The following is a 16,230-nucleotide window of genomic DNA, read 5'->3' as shown; positions in this document are numbered from 1 at the left end:
GTAACCAACCTAGTGCGTTGCAACAACTTAAAGCGCACATGCAATGCCTGCACCGCCTGTACCCATACAAGATCATCATGAACTGGGGAAAGTGAGTCACCAGCAAGCAACAGAACTCGCAGGACTCTAGGTCGAAAGTGTCACCAACCCAACAGGCAGCATGACGTAGGCAAAAACCGTGAGGGTTACCCTGAGTAAAGGGAACCGAGCAACCCTCGAACTTGCATGCAGCGAGGGGGAGACTCCGGGGACACATCCATCGGACCCATGCGCCCCTTTGGGGTTTTCCAGGGTCCTGAGCGTTTACCAACTTGGACTCACGCTCAGGTAAAGCCAGGCAGGGTACTGTTAACTGGCGTCCAAAACTACCAAACAACTCTACACGCAGAAATCACAATTGCGTGATGCATCAAATGAACAAATCCACAAGGGCCGTGACGAGGATTCGAACCTGCATCCGAGAGCATCCCGTCTCAGTCAATTAAGGCAGCGTCTGGGATGCTCTCGGACGCAGGTTCGAATCCTGGTCACGGCCCTTGTGGATTTGTTCATTTACCAAATAACTCTCTAAAGCTGAACCACAGGGACGTGTAAACTCACGGGGCCCTAGCAGGGAGCACCACCAGAAGAACCGTGCACAGATCAGGTACAATAAGGGGTAAGCAAGGCAGATCCCCTACAAGGCAAAAACAAAAAGAAAAACTAAACCCCACAAGAGGACAACGTACCTGAAGAAACAGAGCCAGCCGCCGTGAATAGTGACAACTAGTGGCGCAGTACCCTGCGCCCTGTACCAGTGAAAACTGCATCTTACCCTAAAGTAAACAAGGAAAACAAAACCCCCAAGCACCCAAAGGGCAGCCGAAAAATCGAGCAGTAATACGGCCTAGCTGAGGCAGGTCCTAATTAACTTGAGGAAGGCAGCCCCAAGCCCCAAGGGCAGTACTTACAGAGCACCTAGGAATGATAACCCTAGGCGCATGCAGCCCAAGTACTGTAGAATAACTCCTGGCTCTCGCACCCCTGGAAGACAGCCACCACACTCAAAGCACAGTGCTGGAAAAAGCTGGAGCCAAGCACATGTCATCTGCCTCTAGCATCAGACTGAGAACTGAAGGGTGGATAGCCGGCGTGAAGGGTCTGGGGCTCCCCCTTCCCCCTCCCGGGGAAGGGGAGCTGCGCAGACAGCGGCACGACGATGTGACATCATGATCATTTGCTTGTTTCTTTTAGGGGGAGTTTTATTGACTTGTTTGGGTTGTGGTAGCAATAATTTCACCAGAATAGGGGTTTGTTTTGGGATGCTTACCTTTCTGGGTGCCTGACCCGGTTGATGGCAGACACAGAATGCTTCCAACCACACGGGGTTTCTATATGCCATTGTTCCCTTTGCCTCTTCTGAGGGGGCCAGGTTCTGGCTCGTGGTCCCCGGTAGGCCCACAAAACTCCATACACATGACTGATGCCAAAGTCTGACATTAGCATATCAACCCAGTAAGTGCCGAGAAGCCGAAAAGGCTCCCGCCAGAAAAACGTAAAAAAAATGCCGACCAGAGGGAGGGAGGGTTGCCGGGGAGTCCCCGGGTCTCACCCAGAAAATGGCATTTCATTACATTCAATACTGGTGTTCTGGAGAATGAGCCTCTCAGCTCCCCAGAGCTACTTACCCAAAGACAAAATCAAGAGGGACTTACCCGGGAGGCGGTCGGCACTCGCTCCTCAACCCGAAGTCGAGACAACTGGCTGCAACCGCCAAACCAAAGTGACACAGGCGCAAATAGGCCCAAGAACACTGACCAGGTAGCAAACAGCCGGGACCCTGTTTGACTGCCAAAAACTCCACACCCAAATGTCTGCCAAAAGACATGTTACCGTAGATGACAGCAAGTGCAGCAAACTTACGAACGTCGTGAGCACAGGGAGAGACTGCAGGCTGGCTAGACCGAATAACCCCGAGGACGACCTGTGAGACCCAAATCCTGGAACAGGGAAGAAGGGAAACCGTATCAACCGTATTCAATTCGAAAGCCAACTGAACAAGTTGAAATCGACCGTCCATTCAAGTCACTTGAAGCGACCCAAAACGCATCCCAGGACACAGAAGCCGAGACGCACAAATAATGGTGGAGGGCCGCAACTGGACGCAACACATGATGCCCCCCGGCCTGACCAACCAAACATCAATAACCTAAGGACCCCTCCAGAAAGCAGCAGTCTCATTCTTCACCAGAAAAGAAGGAGATGGCTGTAACCGAACAAATCTACCACCAGGACCAAATAAGCAGCAACCCCTGTGCCAGAGAGCATGAAGCTCCCTAACCCGATCCCCAGAGGCCAATGCCAATAGGAAAAAGAGCCTTAGAAAACAATCCTAAACCAAAGGAGCCACAACAAACCGAGGAGAAGACAGAAAGGAGTGCATCCGATCCAAAGACCAGGACGGCTCAGGCGGCGCATGAGCAGGCCGGAGGTGAAACAATGCACGAGACAACTTGTGGAACAGACCCAAAGTAACATCAACCCTGAACGCAGCACAGCACGGTAAGAGGTGACAGTATTCGGCATAAGATGACGGTCCTGAAACAAATACAAGAGAAAGGACACCACCACCACACCAGAAACCGAAGTAAACCTATGAAGCCACAACAAACCGAGGAGAAGACAGAAAGGAGTGCATCCGATCCAAAGACCAGGACGGCTCAGGCGACGCATGAGCAGGCCGGAGGTGAAACAATGCACGAGACAACTTGTGGAACAGACCCAAAGTAACATCAACCCTGAACGCAGCACAGCACGGTAAGAAGTGACAGTATTCGGCATAAGATGATGGTCCTGAAACAAATACAAGAGAAAGGACAACACCACCACACCAGAAACCGAAGTAAACCTATGAAGGGACGAGAAAAAACGGAAGGACCGCCAGAAAACCTCATACTAACGCCGAGACGAAGCACGCAGGTGGGACAATATCAAAGAAGCCCCCTGATCACCATACAAATGGTGATGGACTCGAGTCAAAAAGACCAGACGCGAAGACTCGAGGAGAAGATCGAACCAGCCACGTATTGGACCGGGCAGATCTCCTGAAAGAGGCGGAGCCATGGGAAGACTTTTGTGTTCAGACACCTAGCAAGCAGTGCCTGAAACTAAGGCTGGGCCGGCACCCAAGGGGCCAAGAGGACTACTCTTCCCTGTTAAGTCTCCAGTTGAGCCAGGACCTGGAGCAACAGCAGAACTCTGCGGAAGAGGTAAAGGAAACCCCATTTCGACCAGTCTTGCCAAAAGGCATCGACCCCGATGGTCTCGCAGTCGGGGAAGGGAGCCACATAATATGGGAGATGCCTCGACCATGCCGACGTGAAGAGGTCCACCTCTGGGAGCCCGTACGTCCGGCAGAGCCAACTGAACGAGTTGGCATCGACCCTCCATTACGTGAACAGGGGAATGAACCGAGACGGGCTGTCCGCCAGGACACTGGATACCCCCCGAACGTAAACGGCCAGAAGAGCCAAACCCCGAGAGCTCAGCAGACGAGTCACCCGAAGCAGCCAGCTCAGAAAAGCCAAGGACTGCATTGAACCCCCTCAGTTCAGACAATGAACCACCAGGAAGCAGTCCAAATGGAGCCTGATCGTTGATCCACGAGCGACCTGAACCCTCCAGAGCAACATCCACACCACTGCGAATTCCCACACCGTGCTGTGGACCCAACAGAAGGACAGACCCCACCACCCCTGGCCGGCCCCTTACCTTGAGGTTACCTTGAGGTTACCTTGAGGTGCTTCCGGGGCTTAGCGTCCCCGCGGCCCAGTCGTCAACCAGGCCTCCTGGTTGCCGGACTGATCAATCAGGCTGTTGGACGCGGCTGCTCGCAGCCTGACGTATGAGTCACAGCCTGGTTGATCACATATCCTTTGGAGGTGCTTATCCAGTTCTCTCTTGAACACTGTGAGGGGATTGCCAGTTATGCCCCTTATGTGTAGTGGAAGCGTGTTGAACAGTCTCGGGCCTCTGATGTTGATAGAGTTCTCTCTCAAGAGTACCTGTTGCATCTCTGCTTTTCAACAGGGGTATTCTGTACATCCTGCCATGTCTTCTGGTCTCATGTGATGTTATTTCTGTGTGCAGGTTTGGGACCAGCCCCTCCAATCCACGTGTAAATTATTATGTATCTCTCCCGCCTGTGCTCAAGGGAGTACAGATTTAGGCTCTTTAGTCGGTCCCAATAGTTTAGATGTTTTACTGAGTGGATTCTAGCAGTAAAGGATCTCTGCACGCTCTCCAGGTCAGCAATTTCTCCAGTTTTGAAAGGGGCTGTCATTGTGCAGCAGTACTCCACTCTAGAGAGCACAAGCGTTTTGAAAAGTATCATCATCGGTATAGCATCTCTAGTGTGAAAAGTTCTTGTTATCCAACCTGTCATTTTTCTTGCAGTTGTGATGGCTACTTTATTGTGTTCTTTAAAGGTAAGGTCTTCCGACATGAGTACACCCAGATCCTTTACATTGCCTTTTCGTTCTATGTTATGATTTGCCTGAGTTTTGTACGTGGTTTCCATTTTTATATTTTCATTTTTTCCATAGCGCATGAGCTAGAACTTATCTTCGTTAAACACCATATTATTTTCTGTAGCCCATAGAAAGACCTGATCTACATCTGACTAGAGGTTTGCCGTGTCCTCTATGTTGCCTACTCTCATGAAGATCCTAGTGTCATCTGCAAAGGATGATACAGTGCTATAGGTTGTGTTCTTGTCTATGTCCAATATGAGGATGAGAAAAAGTACTGGAGCAAGCACAGTACCCTGGGGGACTGAGTTCTTCACGGTTGATGGGCTGGATTTTATTTTGTTGACTATTACACATTGGGTTCTGTTGGTCAGGAAATTGTAGATCCATCTGCCTATTTTTCCGGTAATTCCTTTTGAACGCATTTTATGTGCAATAACACCATGGTCACATTTATCAAAAGCTTTTGCGAAATCTGTGTAAATTATATCAGCGTTTTGTTTGTCTTCCATAGCATCTAATGCCATATCATAGTGGTCCAGCAACTGCGACAGGCAAGAGCGCCCTGTTTTGAAACCATGTTGTCCGGGGCTGTGGAAATGCTGTGATTCCATGTATTTTGTGATCTTACTTCTGGCATGGTGAGGACTGGTCACAAAGCCCCAGCCAAGGCACGACGTGTCTGTGAACACATCAAGCGAGGGCTAGGGTTGGCGCCAAGGCATTGATCCCCGAAAAACCCGAAGAGGAAGCCGGTGACGCAGCAGCCGACGTAAGGCCCCCAAGAGGCTGAACCCAGCGATCGCTAGAGAGGCAGAAGAAACCATAGCAGCCGATGAAGCCAAACCCAACCCGGCAGGTAGACCATCACGGCAAAGTTCAGGCTCCCGCACAAACACTCGAGCATCTGCCAGGTGACCAGTAAGCTCTCCAAAAACTAGCGAAGGCGGGACTGCAGCCGAAGCAGAGAAACCAGAGGGAGAGACAAGGAAGCGGTCCGAGAGTCCCACACAAGATCCAGCCAAGACTAAACCTGAGAGGGACCCAAATGGACTTCCTCCAGTTCACCAGGAGCCTGATCCCAGCGAGCCAGGAAAGAACCAAATCTTTGGTGAGCAGACACACGGACTGGCTGGGGTCCTAACACCAGCCAGTTGTTGAGGTAGGCCAGAACCCAAACCCCTAACAGATGTAAACGTCCCACCACAACCCGGATAAGGCATGTGAACAAGCAAGGTGCCAGATTGAAGGTGAGGTGCCAGCTGTATGGAAGGCAATGAAAGCGGTAAGCCTGTCGCCCCACGACATAACCGAGCCAATCCCTGAACCTTGGATGAATCGGGACGTGCCACTACACATCCCGGAGGTCCAGGGACACCATCCAAGCGCCCGGCTCCAAAAGCAGCCGGACCTGGGACAGTGGTCATCTGAAAGGAGGGGCAAAAGACCCAGAGGTTCAGACGGGAGAAGTCCAGAATGAACCGCAGGTCTGCACAGTCCCGTTTCGGAACTGGAAAGAGGCGGGAAACCCACCTGAGTGACACCGTCATTTCGACCACGCCCAAGCGAACCCATTCCAGGGTGGGTGGGGGATGGAGGACTTAGAATGTGCCTGGACTCCAGGATAACCCGACAGAGCGCAGGAGAAGAGGCCAGCCCCGCCAGCCCCGAATCCCCCAAAGGATTAGGAGCCACCCAACACCACTACAGGCCGGAAGGAAATGACCCGAAATGCCCACGAATTCTGAGTTCAGGCGAGAGCAAACAGAGCGAGCCTTTCCCCTCCTCCCCCATCGCCCCATAAACAAGGCAAACCGCCAAAAGGCTGGCGACCCTTACGAGAACCAGACCAACGCTCAGAGCAATCACTGCTCTGACCAGACGCCAACAGCCATGCAGGAGGGGGCCGGCCCTGAATCTGGCACAACTGGCTAATGATGATCGAAAGACCCCCAAGCCCTGACACAACCCTTTTGGGCAGGACCCCTCCCCCCTTCCATCCGGAGAATCAACAAGTCCGACATAAGCTAGCAACTAGACAAAGCCGCACGCAGAGAATGCACCACCTCAGACTCTGCAAACAGTAACGGACAAAAAGGGGACAAAAACCTAAGTGTCAGGGCCCAAGTGGATTCCAAAGAGTGGACGAGCACCACCTGCTAGCACCCAAGGTGGGAAGCAAAGAACAGCGACACTACTTCTTTCAGAATCGGCACAAACAACTTCAACACGGCAGCCGACGCCCAAGCCGCTGAGGCAAGTGCACCAGAGACAGGTCCGAATCCTAGCTCCTCCACATCCTCCTCGAGCCATTCCAAAGACAGCCCCAGCAGTGAAAAAGAAGCGCAAGACCGAAGTCAAATGCCCACGGGCGCAAAAATCCTTGGCCACCAGGGACGCCAAAAGGGAGGGGACCTGCACGTGAAACTGCACCTGACCAATGTCACGAGGAAGCACGCATTGAGGTGCTTAAACTCGCCCCCCAGATAAACCTGAATGACCGTAGTCAACTCCCACCACTCAAGGGTGTGGGTCCAACAGAACCCATGCTACACCCCCCCCCCCCCCCAATGAAAAGAAAGTGGGGCAGTCTGCCAGGCAGGAAGACTCTTGGCACCTCGTAACACACCCAGTAAGGAAAAAGAGGAGCCAAACTCAAAAGAAGAAGGATCCACTATCAAGGCATAATCCGGGTCTCGCATGAGGTAAGCCGCAAAGACTTCCCACTCCTCCCTTGGCAGGATGCGGAAAGCCGAAAACCTCCGGAAGGTGGGAACAGGGGAACCCAAGGGAACCCAGAATCCAGGTCTCCCAGGAGGTAAGTCACAAGGGCCTCCTGTTCCTCCCTCGGCAGGATGCGGAAAGTCAAAAACCTCCGGAAGGTGGGAACCAAGGAACCCAAGGACACCCCAAATCCGGGTCTCCCAGGAGGTAAGCGGCAAGGGCCTCCCGTTCCTCCCTCGGTGGGATGCGGAAAACCAAAAACCTCCGGAAGGAGGGAACCGAGGAACCCAAGGAAACCCAGAACCGAACCCGGGGAGGAGTGGAACTTATATAAAACTCGTAGAGGGGGGGGGGAAGGGATAGGAAAACCCCTCCCCCTGTAACAAGAAGCCCCACGCTGAGGATATCAACACCCAAGTGGGGTCAAATGGGGCCCTGGCCCCCCAAGACATCTTCTCCCCAGCCTTGGGATCCTCCACGTCAGGACCCAGGGCCAAGCAGTCCTCCAAACCCTCTGCTTCTGGAGAAAACGTAGAGTCGACTGGAAAAGCAGGGATGAGGGGGGGGTCCGCTGGCATGATCAAAAAGCCCCGGCAGGAGCAACAGGCTCGAATGCCTCTGCCGCCAATCCACAAGGGGCAGTCCCCGAAGCCACCCGAGTCTCACTTACAAGAAAACCCTGCCCCAACTCCGAAACCCTCAGACGTTTGAGAGCCAGGAGCAGGGAAGGGGGGGTTAAGAGCAGCATGAACCACAGCAGGGAAAGGACAAGGAGGCGCGGACGAAACCAAAGTCGAGGTGATTAACACCCCCAAGTCCAAGTTCCTATAACCAAAGCGAGGCAGCCATAGTTATCTGGAAAGGCAACCAACCAAGCTCATTGCAGCAACCTAAACCCGCGCATGCAATGCTGAAGCTGCCTGCACCCGAATATCAACATCTATGGACTGAGTGAATTGGAGTACAGGCAATAAACACCACTGGCAGAACTCTGGGTCAAAGGTGTCATTAATCCAACGGGCAGCATGGCGGAGGCAAAGACAGTGAGTGTCACACTGAGTCAAGGGGACAGAGCAACCTTCAAACTCACACGAAGTGAGGTGGAACTCAAAGGTCTCCTCTATTGGACCAATGAGCCCCAATAGGGGTTTCCAGGGTTTCCAAGGCTTCTGCTTGCTTTCCCTTAGGCTGACAGCTAAGGGAAGCCCAGGCAAGGTACTGCTAACTGGTTATCCCAGAGCTAACCAAGCAAACAAACAAAAGCTGAGCCCCTGGGATGTGTGCAATCATGGGGACCTTTCAGAGGAGCCACCAAAATCATACAAGTGGTCCAACAGCCACACCAGGCAGACCCCCACCAGGCAAAACAAAAGAAAAACTTTGCAAAAGCACAACGTCTCCAGGGAACAGAACCAGCCGTTATGTATATATCAGACAGCTGCACAGTGCCTTGCACCCCCAGTCAGCGATGATATTATCTCCTACCCAAGGTCAACAGGAGTAAGAACAACTCCAGCTGAAACCCAAGGGTGGGCAATTACCGAGCAGCAAAAGAACCACACGGAGGTAGTCTCCTGAATGGCCTATGGATGATAACCCTAAACTGCAAGGGCAGTACTTACAGAGCACCAAGGAAAGATGGCCCAAGGTGCATGCAGCCCCAGTACTCTTGTGTTATTCCTGGCTTGCACACCACCACACAGTAGAATAACACCGTTGTGGACAGCACTGCTCAAAAGGATGGAACCAGAGTCGATCAACCGCCACCAAACACAACAGTCTGTGAACTGGGGGTTGGGTAGCTGGTGTGCAAGGTCTGGGACCCCCCTCCCCTCCCCTTCCCCCTCCAGGGGAGGGGGTAGTGCAGACAGCGGAGCGGTGGCTGTGGTGGCATCATGCTTGTTTGCTTGTTTTTGATTAGGGGAGTTTTGCTTGCTAGTTTGGCTTTTGATTTGCAATTTTTAACCAGCTGTAGTTTGTTTTAGAATTCCAACCTTTCTGGGTGCCTGACCTGGTAGATGGCAGACATAGACTGCTTCCAATTACACAGGGCTGTCTATAGGCCATTGTTCCTCGTGCCTCTCTTTAGGGGGCCAGGTTCTGGCTCTGGTCCTCGGTAGGCCTAGAACGCCATCAATTGACTGTTGCCACTGCCTAATATATACAAATAAACCCGGAATAGCTCCGGGGAGCCGAAGGGGTTACCACCAAAAAGAAACTTTGTGCCAGTATGAATATACAGTACATGTAAGGTATTAGTACAAAATGTACTTAGAAATGGTCAGTTAAAACTGATACAATTACTCTCACTTAGAGAACCAGATGAAAAATTTATCACCTTGAGGTAGAACCACAATTAGTTTGATGACACTAAGAGGCCATAATCTTACCTGCAGCCTGCTTAGCCTTGCCATAATTGTCAAACACGTACGGATATCTCACTTCTGGGGCATTATCACGATCACACCGTTTGAAGAGGTAAGCCTGAGATGCTTCACGCAAGGCTGTTTCCCTGTCAAATAAGAAAGTAATTACTTTTTTGTGTGTATGAATGAAGGATAATTCTGTGAGATAAATCTTTCAGCATGAGGAAACACAAAGTGCTGTAGCAATATAGGAGTATGCTCCAGATCTACTTCAAATGGTTGGTTGGTTGTAATGGAGTTCAGGTTAAGGCCACATGCTGGGGTGGGGCCAATTCGGAGCGTTGCATCATTGGAACCCGGAATTACACTGCAACTGTCACACTCCATTCACAATAAAGAGGATGTATACACAATATATAATTTAGTATAAATTGACAAAAATACTATTTCATTTCATACTTAAGTATCTCCTTTTATAAGACCAGCAATAAGATAACAATTAATGCCACAGTGGCTTTAAACACAAGTGGTGGTACTCCCACGCCCTCTGCTGGACAACCATACCATACATCACTACACAGTTCTTACTCCAGACTACATAACACACACACAAGTGGTGGTACTCCCACACCCTCTGCTAGACAACCATACCATACATCACTACACAGTTCTTACTCCAGACTACATAACACACACACAAGTGGTGGTACTCCCACACCCTCTGCTGGACAACCATACCATACATCACTACACAGTTCTTACTCCAGACTACATAACACACACACAAGTGGTGGTACTCCCACGCCCTCTGCTGGACAACCATACCATACATCACTACACAGTTCTTACTCCAGACTACATAACACACACACAAGTGGTGGTACTCCCACGCCCTCTGCTGGACAACCATACCATACATCACTACACAGTTCTTACTCCAGACTACATAACACACACACAAGTGGTGGTACTCCCATGCCCTCTGCTAGACAACCACACCATACATCACTACACAGTTCTTACTCCAGACTACATAACACACACACAAGTGGTGGAACTCCCACGCCCTCTGCTAGACAACCACACCATACATCACTACACAGTTCTTACTCCAGACTACATAACACACACACAAGTGGTGGTACTCCCACGCCCTCTGCTAGACAACCACACCATACATCACTACACAGTTCTTACTCCAGACTACATAACACACACACAAGTGGTGGTACTCCCACGCCCTCTGCTAGACAACCACACCATACATCACTACACAGTTCTTACTCCAGACTACATAACACACACACAAGTGGTGGTACTCCCACGCCCTCTGCTGGACAACCATACCATACATCACTACACAGTTCTTACTCCAGACTACATAACACACACACAAGTGGTGGTACTCCCACGCCCTCTGCTGGACAACCATACCATACATCACTACACAGTTCTTACTCCAGACTACATAACACACACACAAGTGGTGGTACTCCCACGCCCTCTGCTAGACAACCACACCATACATCACTACACAGTTCTTACTCCAGACTACATAACACACACACAAGTGGTGGTACTCCCACGCCCTCTGCTGGACAACCACACCATACATCACTACACAGTTCTTACTCCAGACTACATAACACACACACAAGTGGTGGTACTCCCACGCCCTCTGCTAGACAACCACACCATACATCACTACACAGTTCTTACTCCAGACTACATAACACACACACAAGTGGTGGTACTCCCACGCCCTCTGCTGGACAACCATACCATACATCACTACACAGTTCTTACTCCAGACTACATAACACACACACAAGTGGTGGTACTCCCACGCCCTCTGCTGGACAACCACACCATACATCACTACACAGTTCTTACTCCAGACTACATAACACACACACAAGTGGTGGTACTCCCACACCCTCTGCTAGACAACCACACCATACATCACTACACAGTTCTTACTCCAGACTACATAACACACACACAAGTGGTGGTACTCCCACACCCTCTGCTGGACAACCACACCATACATCACTACACAGTTCTTACTCCAGACTACATAACACACACACAAGTATGACACAAGTCTCTACTCTGCACTACAATAAATAATGGATCAAAATGAATTAACTTGAATTTTCCAATTTCTAGGATGGTTATCAAGGATAATATTTTAAAATGCTCAATAGAGTGACATTTTACTGTACTTTAAAACATATATAACATGGAACACAATATGACTAAAAATAACATAAAATATGATTGAAGAAAATACATTTTCCTTGCATAGCTGTCTAACACTAAACCCTATAATCTGACAAAGAAAAAGACAAGAAGAGTGATGAACACATATATTTTATTGGATTGTTGATTTATGGAACAAACCCAGTGTTAAATGTACTGAAATGCCTCATTCTGGAAGAGCACCAGTAGTTTCCTGAAGCTATCTCACTGAGAGTGGTTCATGCAAATGGGTCACATCACATGCAGTTCTGTTTGGCCTACTGGATACCAAAGCCAAAACCTGCCCCTCCCCCATCTTTTCTCATAGAAGTGCAGAGAGCAAGTGACAATTTGACATCACACTGGGAAAGTATCCAGAAAGTCAATGAAGCTATACAGACAACTGGAAGGTTAACAAAGACCTAATGAGAAAATCCGTAGGAGTCACGATAAGGATTCAAACCTATGCAGTGGTTCGGTGAAATACAAACCATGGAAAAGGATAAGCCAACCAGGTGTCCATCAAGGAAGAACCGGTGAGCTGCAGGTAGCAGCAAATCGCTGCAACCATACACACCAAGTGATGCACCTCCAGCTGGACCAACAAAGCATCGGTAACCAACGGACCCCTCCGAAGGCTGGCAGATTCATTTTATGCCAGAACAAAAATAAGGCTACAATGGAACAAACCAGGGCTGGTTCCTTCACCAGGACTGAAGGAACAAAACTCCCCTCTCCAGAGAGGAGATGGGGTTTTCTAACTCTAACAATCAATCAATCAATACTTTAGGAGTCTAAAGTTCCCCAAACACATTACAAGCCAAAGTGGGGCAGAGCCCCACAGGACAACAAAGAACAAAAGACAGGGACAAAAGTCACTGAAGACCCACGCAAAGTGACCAAACACACCACACCAAACCCCCTTTTAGGAGCCATCGACTCAATCCTGCCAAGCGGGGAAGAGTAAAACAAGGATAGAGCAGTGAACAAGGGTGGTGGAGTGAGCAGATTATCCCAATAAGATACTTACTCCAAACGCATTAGCCTAACGAGAGAAGCAAAGCTCTACGGAGGACCAATCATGGAACTCAAACCGTTCCAAACTTCCAGTTAATATGCCTGCCAACCTTTGGAGAACGGCAAGGTATTGCCCGAGCATAGAAGCAGCAGAGTAGCGAATAATAACTAGTCGACCTGCAAGTGTGGTCTAGAACAGACACTTGCAAGAAACCGTACCGACTCTCAGTGCGCTGAACTCGCACCATTGCCCACCAAAATAACACCCACATGCCACTGTATACGCAACAAAACATATGTAGCCTCTGAGTGGTTGTGTTTATTGTCACCAATCGTCACGAAACAATAGAACTGGGACAGAGGCACATGCCACCCTTGCAGCACATTTTGGACACGAAACAATGAGCATAAAAGGGATAAGTGTAGAAGCGGGGAAGACCTAAGGAATGACCGGCACGGTAACAGGTTCGGTGATTCGCGGAACCAATTACCGCGTAACGTGGTGGTGGGGCCCCACGATTTGTGCAAAAGTGGGTTGGACATGTATATGAGCGGGAATGGTTGGGAAGAAATAGGAGCTGCCTCATATGGGCCAAGAGGCCCTCTGCAGTTCCTCTGGTCTTATGTCCATATGGTCGTATGCACAAGGGGACACAGGAGGAAGCCAAGTACCCAAAGGAGCCACAGACACGAAAAAGAACCCGATCAATGTCAGAGGGGAAAGGAAGCAGAAAGCACTAAGAAGCTATGTGGTGGAGGCAGACTCCACCCACAGGAGCAACCGTAGAGAAGACAGAGCCCAGGAGGCTCAGGAAACTGCACAACTGTCAACTGACAGAAGAGGCAGGGCCCAAGAGCCAGAGCTCAACCCCCCGCAAGCAAAACTAGGCAAGCTCCCCACCAAAAAGTGAGAACCAGTCCATGGCCGACAGAAGCGCCAGACATGACAACCTCACCTGCAGAGCACACACACAACCATGCCACAACACAGGCAAGCCAAGTAACATACCAGGAGAGCGCTAATGGTGTGCCCGAAAGCCAAGCATACTCGAGGCAGTAGGCATGGAATGTACCGTTACCTGAATAAAATTCGGAAGTCGAAGGAGAAATACGTCCAGAGGCGCGCGCCCCGCAGAAGACAGAGCAGCACAGAGAGGGAGGAAGCGGCACCACGCCGAGCCATCCCACACCCGGAAGCAGAGGAAGAACGTAGTGACACCCCCAGACATATGTCCAGAACACCCTTAGCATCCAGAGGACCATGACCGGAGGGAGAAAACATGCAAGAAGCAGTGGAAAAATCACGAGAAACGACGCGAACACATGAGCATACCGCCCATAAACAAAACGCACACCACGACCCCAGCACACGAGGTACAAACGCACCACTCGTCCACCGGGAGGCGTGGCTCGTACACCATATTAACTTTATTAATATCTGCTTGTCGTTTTTCAATATATTCAGCAGAGGTAATTTTCAAGCTGATATTTGTGTTATCTGCAAAGGATGATACGAAGCTGTGCCTTGCACTTGAGTCTATATCTGATATGAGAATAAGGAAAAGCAGTGGTGCAAGGACTGTACCTTGAGGTACTAAGCTTTTAACTGCGCTTGGACTCGATTTTATATGGTTGACTGTTACTCTCTGTGTTCTGTTTAACAGAAAACTGAGTATCTAGCATCCTACTTTGCCAGTTATTCCCATTGACATCCTTTTGTGTGCTATCACTCCATAGTCACATTTATCGAATGCCTTTACTAAATCCGTGTATACCACATCTGCATTCTGTTTTTCTTCTAATGCCTCAGTGATTTTGTAGTAATGGTCAAGTAGCTGTGAGAGGCATGATCTTCCTGCTCTAAATCCATGTTGACCTGGATTGTGGAGGTCATTGGTCTCTATGAAACTAGTGACCTGACTCCTGATCACTCGCTCAAATACCTTTATTATGTGGGACGTTAGTGCAACTGGTCTATAATTCTTTGCCAATGCTTTGCTACCTCCCTTGTGTAGAGGGGCCAAGTCTGCTGCTTTAAGAGCATCTGGTATCTTCCCTGTGTCCATGCTCTTCCTCCACACTATACTGAGTCCCTGTGCTTCTGGCATTTTGCATTTCTTTATAAATATTGAATTCCATGAGTCTGGAGCCAGGGCTGAGTGCATGGGCATATTGTCAATTTCTCTTTCAAAATCTGCCACGCTCATGTTGATATCAGTTATATTTACAGGTGTTTGAGTATCACGCATAAAGAAGTTGTCCGGATCTTCCACTTTCATGCTGTGTATCATGGTGCTAAACATGTCCTCATACTGTTTTTTTAGGATTTCACTAATTTCTTTGTAATCCTCAGTATATGAACCTTCACTAGTACGAATAGGTCCAATACTGGCAGTGGTTTTTGCTTTTGATTTAGCATGTGAAGAAATATTTTGGGTTTTTCTTTATTTCTTGAATTGCTTTCTGTTCTAGTTGCCTTTCTTCAATCCGATATGAATGCTTCAGTCTCTGTTTGATTTCTTTAATCTCCCTGTTTAAATTATTTCTTCTTTGTATCGAATGTCGTGTCTGCTTCAGCATTTCCGTTAACTTTTCTCTTCTTTTGTAGTGTCGTCTGCGTTCCCTTTCTACGTTGGGCCTCTTTCTGGCGTTCCTCAAAGGAACATGTTTCAGACAGACTGCATAGGCTTCAGAAGTCAGTTTTTTCTATTCCTTGTGAAGGATTTTTATTACTTAGAACATTTTCCCATTAATGTTCGTAAGTTCCCTGTTTATTTTTTCCCAGTCTATCCTTTTATTATTAAAATTGAATTAATTGAATAGCCCTTCTCTCTTGTTTCTCTTGGGCCTACTACCGTTACTGATGTTAGTTTGCACTTCAATGAGCTTGTGGTCCGAGTACGTAGTGTCTGAGACAGTAATGTCTCTGATTAGCTCGTCATTGTTCATGAATATGAGGTCCAGCGTGTTCTCGTTCCTAGTCGGTTCTGTAATCTGCTGACTGAGCGAGAATTTGTCACAGAATCTCAGTAGTTCTCTGACCTGTGATTGGTTATTTCCAGGTTGATTTCCTGCTATAATGTTATTGTTTACTATTCTCCATTGTAAACTGGGTAGATTGAAGTCTCCAAGGAAGATAATATCTGGTACTGGGTTTGCTAGGTTATCAAGAATATTCTCTATTTTGTGGATCTGTTCAGTGAATTCCTCAACTGTTGCATCTGGCAGTTTGTATATTAGAATAATAATTAGATTTATATTCTCTACCTTGATTCCAAGTACCTCTACCACCTCATTTGTCAAGTTCAGGAGCTCTGTGCATGCCAGCTCCTCTTTAATATACAGACCTACTCCTCCACTTGACCTATTTACTC

At 49.0% G+C, this 16,230-nt stretch overlaps 1 protein-coding gene across 1 annotated transcript in view; it reads right to left on the bottom strand.

The window, feature by feature from the left end:
- obe (activating signal cointegrator 1 complex subunit obelus) overlaps positions 1 to 16,230 on the bottom strand; it is a 565,443-nt gene that overhangs the window by 461,500 nt on the left and 87,713 nt on the right. Inside the window, exon 11 of the mRNA XM_069330748.1 lies at positions 9,623 to 9,744. Coding sequence (XP_069186849.1) covers positions 9,623 to 9,744 — 122 coding nt within the window. The remainder of the gene's footprint in view (positions 1 to 9,622; positions 9,745 to 16,230) is intronic.

This window comes from Procambarus clarkii, chromosome 24 (genome assembly GCF_040958095.1).
Source record: "Procambarus clarkii isolate CNS0578487 chromosome 24, FALCON_Pclarkii_2.0, whole genome shotgun sequence".
NCBI classification, from domain to species: Eukaryota; Metazoa; Arthropoda; class Malacostraca; order Decapoda; family Cambaridae; genus Procambarus; species Procambarus clarkii.
The sequence above is the reverse complement of the archived record's forward strand: the minus strand, read 5'-3'. Positions and strand labels throughout refer to the sequence as shown.